The 10,052-nt window shown below is 48.2% G+C and overlaps 1 protein-coding gene across 1 annotated transcript in view; it reads right to left on the reverse strand.

Moving 5' to 3' along the window:
- Window positions 1-7,336, reverse strand: part of PCIF1 (PDX1 C-terminal inhibiting factor 1) — a 9,501-nt gene extending 2,165 nt beyond the window's left edge. Inside the window, exons 1-13 of the mRNA XM_009893381.1 lie at window positions 7,213-7,336; window positions 6,889-7,013; window positions 6,293-6,430; window positions 5,745-5,875; window positions 5,352-5,506; window positions 4,970-5,117; window positions 4,678-4,761; window positions 3,817-3,916; window positions 3,443-3,605; window positions 2,032-2,204; window positions 1,449-1,535; window positions 757-941; window positions 153-246 (exon numbers count right to left, since the gene is read on the reverse strand). Coding sequence (XP_009891683.1) covers window positions 153-246; window positions 757-941; window positions 1,449-1,535; window positions 2,032-2,204; window positions 3,443-3,605; window positions 3,817-3,916; window positions 4,678-4,761; window positions 4,970-5,117; window positions 5,352-5,506; window positions 5,745-5,875; window positions 6,293-6,430; window positions 6,889-7,013; window positions 7,213-7,336 — 1,707 coding nt within the window. The remainder of the gene's footprint in view (window positions 1-152; window positions 247-756; window positions 942-1,448; window positions 1,536-2,031; window positions 2,205-3,442; window positions 3,606-3,816; window positions 3,917-4,677; window positions 4,762-4,969; window positions 5,118-5,351; window positions 5,507-5,744; window positions 5,876-6,292; window positions 6,431-6,888; window positions 7,014-7,212) is intronic.
- Between the last annotated feature and the right edge of the window lie 2,716 nt (window positions 7,337-10,052).

A 10,052-nucleotide genomic window follows, 5' to 3' on the forward strand; every position in this document is an offset into this window, starting at 1 on the left:
GAAAACATTCCGGCTTCTAGGGCAGTCCCGCAGCAGCCACCGTCCTTTGCCTTCTGCATTTCAGCCCTGCTGTGAGGGTGCAGGAGCAGTGCGGAGATGAGGACTGACTGCACAGCTCCATTCAGAACAACTACACAGGTGAGCACACGTACCTCAAAGTGAGACACCATGGCATCCATCAGCTCCTCACAGAATGGAGGATTTGCCTCAAAAGAGCCACTTATAGGGAAGAAATCCAGGCACGGGCTGGAAGAAAAAGGCAAAGACCCCCTATCAGAGAGGCTAGAATTCTAATTTTCATACCTTAAAAAGCAACCGTTTCCTCAGAAAAGGCAGTCATACTCTCAGAAAGCCGGAATCCCCAGCAGCACAGGGCCTGCTGCTTCTAACAGCAGGACTCGTCACTGGGGACACACTCCATCTGTAGTCACTGAAGGTGACTGCTGACTCAAGCTGACTGCTTGAGGGCCCAGGTCTCCCATTGTTCAGAACAAGGGCAAGCGCTGGCAGACTATAAAACTGCATTACTCCAGGGACCACAGCCCTCTAACTAGACCAACGGCACACTCGTGACGGTTTCACAGCCAGCCTGTGTCCACTCATTGCCTTTAGGCAGGCCTGAAGTCGACATCCTGAGCAGACACCACACAACCAGGTACCACCCTGAACACACAGACACGTCAGCCTGTCTTGAGTCATCGCACGTGCACACACCCACACAGAAATGCAGCAAGGGCACCGGAACGTAAGACTCACCCCCTGGATCCAAAATACCCGTCTGTATCCAAGAAGGCCGAACAGTACTGTTTAAAATAGCAATTCAGGGGCGAGGCAAAGCATTCAAAACTCACTCCGAAGAGTTTGTGGAGGGCTTCGAAGACGTGCACGGGAAGTGCCCCCTGCAGACCAGTTCCTTCGTACAGACCCACACCGAACATCATCTGAGGAGAGCAAACCCCGGTGAGCTGTGCCTGTACTCGCTGTTCCTGCTGCTCCCTTCACTGACCACGGACCCAGGGCCACACGTCCATGCACCCACTCCTCTAGGTACGCAGGGCCCCCTCGTCCTTTCTCAAATTCGTGTAGGTCCCCTGCATGTACCCAAGAATGCTCTTTAGATATTTCATCCAACTCAGGCCCCACAAATGAACTGTCAATTTTCACATATATCCCCCATGAACCTTTAGCTGGCACTCAAAGTCAAGAAGTACTAAAGGTTTCTTTCATAAAAATTTATCTTTACCACCCCTGAGGTCCCCTGTCAAGATCACAATTGCTCCTCAGACCACAATCCTATCTCAAAACACCAGGAGCAGACAATGGACCAGTCTAAGCCCTACTTTGCATCAGGCTCCCAGAGCTGTGGACCTCCCCCAGAGCAAAGACAAGTTCAGTTCCCCACTATTACTAAGGCTTTCTGATGTACGACAACTGTGAAGAGACAGTACCTGATATCGACGGAGAAGGCACCAAACCCTGGGCAGAAACTTTTCAAAGCCAGAGTCATCAATGCAACTGTACCGATAGAGAAGCCACTGGAAGAGAAAGCCCAACCATTAAACACAAACAGAACGAACAAAGATAAGACAGTACACAAACATACCATGACATGGAGAGGGACACTGATGAACAGGAGCAGGTGGGGGTCTGCATGGAGGCTTTTCAGCACATCTGCTTTTACCATGTGAGCAAACCACAAGCTCTTTACTAGCATGAATGAATGTCTCACATCAGCAAGTGTCTCTCAGCAAGGGCTGCCTTGCTGTGAGTACAACCGTTCTTGCAGCACAGTATGTATCCAAAGCACACACGCAACACCTTGTAAGTATTCCCAGCAGAAGCCTGACCCTGCCTAAGGTGAAAGTAGCTGGCCTCATTTCTGCTACTATTAGGGCAGTGTCTGACAGCCTCCGCCAGGTCAGCACTCTGCCCCTCTGCACACTCCCTCCTCTCCGAGGACAAGGAGAAATGAAACCACCCACCAAAGAGCAGTTTGTGACAAGTCATGCAGGACTAGCAGTCAGCCCTTACCAGCTTGCTGAAGTAGTTGCGGCTCACTTTCACCATCTCCCCTTTGTACCGCACACATGCCACATTGTTTTCCATGTGCATTTCCACGCTGGGGAGCGGTGGGGAGGGGATGGCCAGTCTCACTGGGTAACAGTATACGAGCCTGTCCTGCACTTCAGGAGCTTCTATCTCAGCTACGGAGAATAAAGAGAAAGGCAGCCCATTAGAATCCAAGTAGGTCTGAGGCAGATCTTCCTTCTACCTCAAAACATGCAGCGGCAGGAATAGGGCTAAAGAGCAGACTGGTCACCCCAAAAACACTGTGGTAGTCCTTCATAGATCTTGTAGGCAGCTACCTAGGTTCAGAGCCGATTCCCCAAATTAATTCCATCACCCACTGCCAGAGCAGAGAGAGGACCCATTTCATAGTATTACTCCATCTCTAACACAGCAGACCTGTAGACTGTACACAACCATTCCAGCATCGTGAGGCATGTTCCAGACGAGTAAAACATGTTCCTTGTCATTACTGCTGTTATTTCAGTTTGCACCAAACCCGTTCAAACCACAATAAACATTCCCAGGCTGTCAAGTGCAGGAGGCAAAGGAATCTTCCTGCCACCTTGTGGTAATCCACCGCAGACAGCAGCTTAGCATAGGCTGCAGCAGGAAAAAAAGAGAGCTCACGGGAAAGATCAATTGGAAGGAATCACAGATTCAATAGGGTGGGAAGACAAGCAGGAAAAACAAGCAGCAAAAGGCAGACACAAGGATCTGAAGGAGTCTGAGGAGAGCTGGGACCCAAAAAGGAAAAGGACTAAAAGAATGGTGGTGATGAAAGAAGCAGGGACCATGGAAGAAGCAAAAGGTGACTAGAGGCAGAAGTATAGACATAAACCAGGAAGAAAACAGAGAAAAGATCAAGGAACATTAATCCTCTGCTGGGAAAGGAAGAAGGGTGCACAGTGACTCGCTGGGAGGCAGAGGAGTGCAGAAAGTGCTTAGAACCCAAGAAATGTGGCAGGGAGGAGCGTGTACTTGGCATTAGGAAGGGGAGCATCAGCTGTACCCAGGAATTCATGAAGAAGCAGAACAAAAAAACATGGTCCAGGGAAATGAATTAACACCCTGTTCAGCACGGTCAGCTCCTAGCAAGCTACTTAATCCTGACAAATCATACATTTATATTTGATGTTACAGCCAGTAACAGTACTTGATGGAAAGACACCTTGCCACTGCACAGGCACTGTGTGACTCTATCAGCTAAGATCTACGTGGGACCGGCTATTTCTGACTCTCCTAAAGCCAACCCTGTGGACTCAGAGCAGCCCTCCCAATAGATAACGCCATTTGAATGGGGACAGGCCAGAGTACATCGCCTTTATGTTGCAGTGCTGTAGCTCTATATAGCTCTTCAGAGCTGACTGCGTACCAGATATATTGTTCTCTTTGAGGATGGCAAGATGCTTCTCCCGGATCCGTTTGACGTATTCAAGGGATATGTAGTAAATCTTACTGCAGATGCCTTCAACGGAGTCCTTTGCTGCAGCAGATACATGGGGCCCACATTGTTTGCGTAAGTGCTCCAGGCGGTCCTGCAGAACCAGAGAACCAGAGTCCCTGACACAACGTACCACTGGACTCCCCAGAGGTATGCAGAGTCTCCACGCTGCTGTCATTCCCATTTCACAATGCTAAGGAAAGCAATCGAAGCCTTCTCCAGAAGGACCTTTATCTGGCCCCAACACGCCCCCCATCCTTTCGCAGGCTCCCTCTGCTCAGCTGCATGACCAGAGGGATACTGACCATGTAGTCCTCCTTAGAGGCAGAATGGTCCCGTCGCAGCCAGCTGAAGGTGTCCTCCACGTTCCACTTCACCACCTTCCTGCTGTCTGGTGAAGCACTCCTGCACAAAACGGAGAAGCAAACTTTAACCCACAGCTGCATGTTCCCTCCCACCACAACGGTCTTCTGTCAGTGGGGGAACACAGCTGCTGACACTTCCTCAAGGCTTTACCCTGTCACTCCCCTCCAGACCTCCTCTAGAAAGTGCATCCAGACATTTGTATGACTGCCATGCTTTCTCCAAAACACAGCGTGGCTGTCTGCTGTCCTCTCTGCAACAGGAGAGGCAGATAAAAGCATTTCTCTATCGTGGAAATGGTCCACTGTGATCTTGCCTCTCATTTTCAAATGCAGCCACTGCTAGGAGCTTGTGACTCTGAGAAAAATACCCCATTAACAAGCTTTTTATTTCCCCCACAAGGCTATCTTCCTTAACTCTGTCCTGTGGCAGAACTTGTCAGAAAAATCATACATGGTATAATAAAACCACTCCAAGCTTATTGCTCTTTAATAGCAGTGAGTACCCAAGTCCTCTTGTCTTCTCAGGGATAAATGACAGAAAGCATTCCATATCAAGTATTTCACAGATTTTCACTTGTCTCAGCATACATTCAGCTTCCCAACATCAGACTTTACTGTAACATTACTGTCGAAAGACGCCTCCAGCACGATTGTTTTTCTTCTGTACATTCCTAACCTTGCTTTTCCTCAGTAAGACAATGACCAGCGCTGAATAAGGTGGGATGGAGCAGGCCCTTCTGTAAGTCGCTATGACCTTTTTCTCTTTTCTGAACATGACAGCACTCTAAGAGGAACTCCCACCTGGATTCAATCAGCCGTTTCGCAGCCTCAGCATACTTGAAGAGCAGTCTCTTGGCTTCCTCCCGGAATTTGATTCTGGATAACCTGAGGTAAGTATAAATTCACATGCATCAGTTCCACAGCTGCCACGAAGGTATGGAGGCCAGGTCCACTTCCCAAGCTTTACATCACCAGCACCCTACCACTTCATCAGCGAAAGTAAAACACAAAAGCACAGAACCGCAGCAGGTAAATCACTGGACTAGCCCAAGACAAAAACATCCCAGCAAGGTGTCCTGCCTTTCAACAGTACCTGATGGGAATGTCATTCATGATCTCTCTGAACATGGAAGGAGACACTACTGGCTCGCAGTCACTTGGTAAAAGAGGATCTGTCCCTTTATCAACCACCTTCCTCTCCAACATCCAGCGATTAAAGGACTCCCTTGGGGGGTCAATTCCTGGAGAAGCACAGAAAAAGGGTCTAATCAGTATGATAAAGAGATGCCCACAAGCTCTGATAACGATCACCACATCGGAGTTCTGCCTAATAAGTTCACAACCAGCAATATCACAGAGAGTATAACCATCACAAAAAAAGATCACAAGGACAAGACAGACACAAACCAGAAGAATGAACCCTACAGTACTGCAGGATTGAGAAGACAAATAAGGGGAGCCCAATAGAAACTTACCTTCTCGCTGCTGGCAGAGCTCACGATAATGTTGCCGTAGCTTGAGAATGAGCTGGGATCGAAGCAGCTCCACCTCAGGGTGTGGAGAAAGCACTTCAGATGGTGCTCTCTGCTTAATCACTGCATTTGTCTGAATATCCAGGTCCCAGTATACTCTACGGCAGAAGCAAATGTCATCAGAATGGCCAGATCATTGGCTAATTATCAAATGCTACTTCTAAAGATGGGCTTCCTTGGGCTGTTTCACCAGCCAGGAAACTGAACTATCAAGACTCTCTTCAAACATGGGGGGGTGGGGTGTTACATCCCTCAGGTTCTTCAGAGATGTCTGGAAAACCAGGTGTCTCTAATCTACACCAAGAAAAGAACAGAAGACAAATGGAGACAACTCACTCAGTTGGTCGTAAAAGAGCTGCCTGCTGTTTATCTTCAGGTGAAACACACCACGCCTTCAAGACAGAGGTTCCTGGAATACTGGGAGAGCTCGGGACTGGCTGAGCAGCTGGGTTTGCTGGGACATCCGCCTGGGTGTATAAAAGATGGATTACTGCCCCACAGAGACAGGTAAAGGGGAAACAGCCCAGTACACCTAACAATCCTACACCAGTACACCACTCAGGATAGCCCCGTGAATTGCTAGAGCACATTTTGCCTGCTGTTGGCATGTTAACATGGAATGCAAGCTACCATGTTTCTCAGTCATAATGTTATCTCCCAACTCCCATACTCCACCTCAAGCTGTAAGAAAAAAATAGAAAGTTGGCAGGACCCGAGTCTGCTTCCACTTTTGTACTTTCTGATTATCGGCTGCCACAGCTCGAGTTCTACATGGGTGGCATGACCTTGCCATTAAAAAAAAAAAAACAGGTCCAAGCTCCAGACCCTCTCAGTTTCAGTTTGAACAACATTCTTAAGCCTGTGTTTCACAGCACCAGACTCACCTTGGGCTTTTTCACACTGTTGCCACTTGGTGGAACCTCCTCAGAGAATCTCCTCTTCCTTTGCTTGCTCTCCACAGAGGTATCTATCATCCCACCTTCCAGTGGCATAGGAGCCGCATTCAGTCCCAGAGGGTCTGACTGTGAGTGTCCAAACAACAACAGCACACATTAGTTCATCAGCTGCCACTGCAGAATCCCAAACAAAGGTAATAAGCCCTCTTAATTTCCCATTTCATCACCCCAGGCTCCCACATGGATGGAAATAAGGACACCAGTACTCACACCTGCAGAAAGCTAAAAAATTCTCTTCTAGACCTGCGTTTGTATGCTTTTTTTAAGACTTGAATGAGAAAAATGCAACACAGCTCCACCAGGTTGAGTGTTCTTCGAGCAGTGCACTACACTGAAACAGCACTACCTCAGCATGCACCTGAAGGATTTCATCAGAACCAAGCCAGACACTGGACTCAGCAAAGAGTTCTGAAGGTAGAGAACACCCTCCCACATGTGCAGTCTGAAGTCCACAAGATCATGGCATCTTCCCCTGCAGAATATCCCAGTATTGGCATAGCCCCTTGAGACAAGTGTTTACTTACAATGACATCGTGTTGTCCCAGAACAGGCATTTCCCACAGAGACTGGTTGGTGAAGCGATTGAAGTAGTAAGGGCGATTCTCCCGCTTGCTCCAGCACTTCTCCCAGCCAGCCTGCACCAGCTCATCTGAGAATACAGTGAAGGAGTCAGGACAAAAGCAGCCCTGAACAACAGCCCTACCATTCAGGTCCCATTACTGTTACAGTGCACTCCGAAATATGCATCATTCCTAGCCTCCCTTGGCAGCCCCGCTTCACCTTCTCTCCCCTGCTACCAGGGCCCTGCAGAACTCTGTGCTGAGCCTTCCCCAAAGCAGAGTCAGTACCTGGCAGGTCCTGTACCAGTCGCATAGGTTTAGGGGAGCTGGGCTGGTTCTGGTTGGAGGTGCCAGGTGAGTGACTCATGAGAGATGCTTCTTCCGCAGGGCTTCCGTGATTCTCATTGGCCATTTCTCAGCAACTGCACTAGAAAAAAAAATACGCATAAAATCTGTGTTACAGCAGGAAAGATCCCAGATCCACTTGGCCCACTCAGCTGTAGCACTAGAAGTTCATTCTGACAATAAAACAGGGTTTGAACCAGTACACACAAAACAGGAACTAAGCCCTGAAAAACACCTGTTATCCTAGATACAACTAGCTATGAGGAATGCTGAGCTTTAAACGGTGTCAACCAGGGAGTTCTTAAGGCCAGCATTCAAAATACTCACTTTTCAGCTAGATCTCTCCTAAGAGTGCAGCATCTGGTCCCATACATCAGGACTGAGAGCATAAAAATAAAATACACTCTTCTGTGAACACGTACCACCTTCTGCCATGCTACTACTACTAGCCATATCTGATCTGTTATCCTCAGAGACAGTTTAAATCAACATTTATACACAAATAACTGCACGTAATTTAAACAAAAGGCTTTTATTTTAAAAAAATCTGCTATACAAAATAGCCCTAGTGCTTCACTAGTAACAACTTCTGTGGTTCAGAGAACTCCTGAATTACTTTCCTCAGCATGTCCCAGGCCCAGACTAACTAAAGCCTCATCCGGGCTGTTTTAGCTTTTGGTACTTCTTCATCTTCATAACAACAGTTATGCAAAAGAAGGTTTGTTGAAACAATAAAGCTCATCTTAATCATAATTTAATGTTGCCAGCTGGAGAGAAACAGCCTGGCTTTTCCTCTCTTAGTCACCATTCTTGCCCCCGGGGAAGTTTCTGTAACAGCGCTGCAGACTGCTCCTCTCCGGCAGCCCTAAATACAGTGGCAATGAACTGAGGGGAAACAAGGCATTTTAAATAATTACCCTCTACCTCAGTTACTTAACTCTATTCAGGCCTTTGGAGACACCCTACACAACAACTAACTTAGGGCCGCAGTAGCACAATTGTATACAGAAGTGTGTTTTTTAACTGAACACCATAGTAGTATACCTAGCAACAGGCTTCCTTGTATATCGTCTCTTAAGTAAAAACTCTGGTTTGGTTTGCATGCTAAGTTACTTTGGATTTATTCACCCCTGTTCCCCTCCCTGTCCATAAAAACGCTGCTGGCTATTTCAGAAGAGCAGAACAGTAGGAGCCAGCAACGATCAAGAATTAGCAGGCACTAGCTGCCTATAGTACCAGCTGTGGAATCAGTGATGCAGGCCAGGGCTGAGGAACACTTGACCCGTCCAGCATCTCGGAAGATGTTTCCACCCTTCAAGCAAGGGTAAGCAAAGAAAGGTGTGGGACACTGCAGAAACCTGGAGTTTCGGTCTCTGCTTAGAACTAGGCAGATAACAATAACCAAGCCCACGGGCAAAAGTGTCTGCTGCAGAGTGTGCCAATGCAATCATGGACATTTAATTGCCTCAGCAGGTGAGTGTTGTGCAATATTTGTTTACTCACACTTCCTCCTGAACTCCAACCCCATCATGCCCTCTAGTCACTTCACTTCAGCTAGCTGCCAGAAAGGCAGCAAGGTTAGCCCAGCCACCTCAAAGAGACACAGCAGCAGCTCAGACTCACATCGGGGCTGTCAGTGTAAGGAACCACGCCAGAAGCTGAGGGGCAGCAAAGCACGAGCCTCATCAGGCAGTACTGCAGCTGCAGTAACTCTAGAACGATGTGTTTAGAGACCCTCCTCCTTAAACTAAAAACACATTTGCACATGCAGTTGCTGATGTGTCCTGCACATTACACAGACAACACATTATAAGGAACTGGTAAGTACTGACGGGACCAAACCTCCCAAAGTGAGCCGAGGATGTATTTCAAGAAGTTACAGATAGTGCTGGGTACCAAGATCTTCCTAGACTGGGTGGCACACACCAGCTGGAGCAACTTGCCAGTGTTTTTCACCACCGATCACTGAAAACAGCTGTCAAATAGGGTTCATTCTTTTTGCCTTATCCCATTTACAGCTAAACTAGAACGGGGGAAATAGACAAGAAGCTTTATCACTTGATCAGTGTTGATGACTATTAAAACCAAGTACCCTTAAGGTCCGGGAAAAGGAAAAAAGCAAACTAACAGGAACCCTGACAGAAGCAACTCTATTTTTATGTAACTAATATTGGGACTTAAGACAGTGAAAGGGATCCAGAGTAAGCATTTTATGGTGATTATGGTATTGTTTTTATACACCATGGCAATGCATACAGTACTTCACAGACACAGTAGAACGCTGTCCCTGCCCAGAGAGCTTACAACCTAGGAGCAGCAGCACAACCAGAGAGACCACAGTAAGGCAGAAAAAGACACAAAGTAAGGAAGTACAGCAAACAGGATCATTATTTGTTTCCATTTCACCGAGGTAGGATTTTACACAAGACAACAGCAAATGCAGACAAAGGAGAGCAGCAACAGCCCCCTGGGACACAGTAAGGTTCTCCCTTATCCCAGAACCACGGCTGCTTCAGGAGGCTGGAAGCCAGGCCACCGCCTCTTTCCATCAGTGTTTCTCCCTTTCCTGAGAGGCAGCCCTTGCGCCTGCCTAGGCGGGACAAGGGCTGAACAGAGCACAGAGCTCCCGAGGCGGCACGCACACGTGCAGCGAGTGCGCTGGGGACCAAGGGACCGTGTCTGCCGAGGGAAAGCGTGCTGCCGGGCAGCGCAGAGGCAGCTCCCAGGGCTGCGGTGATGGGACGGAGCTCCTCGGCGCGGCGGGCCGGGAACGGCGGGCAGCC

Source organism: Charadrius vociferus, unplaced genomic scaffold, assembly GCF_000708025.1.
Source record: "Charadrius vociferus isolate BGI_N301 unplaced genomic scaffold, ASM70802v2 scaffold259, whole genome shotgun sequence".
NCBI classification, from domain to species: Eukaryota; Metazoa; Chordata; class Aves; order Charadriiformes; family Charadriidae; genus Charadrius; species Charadrius vociferus.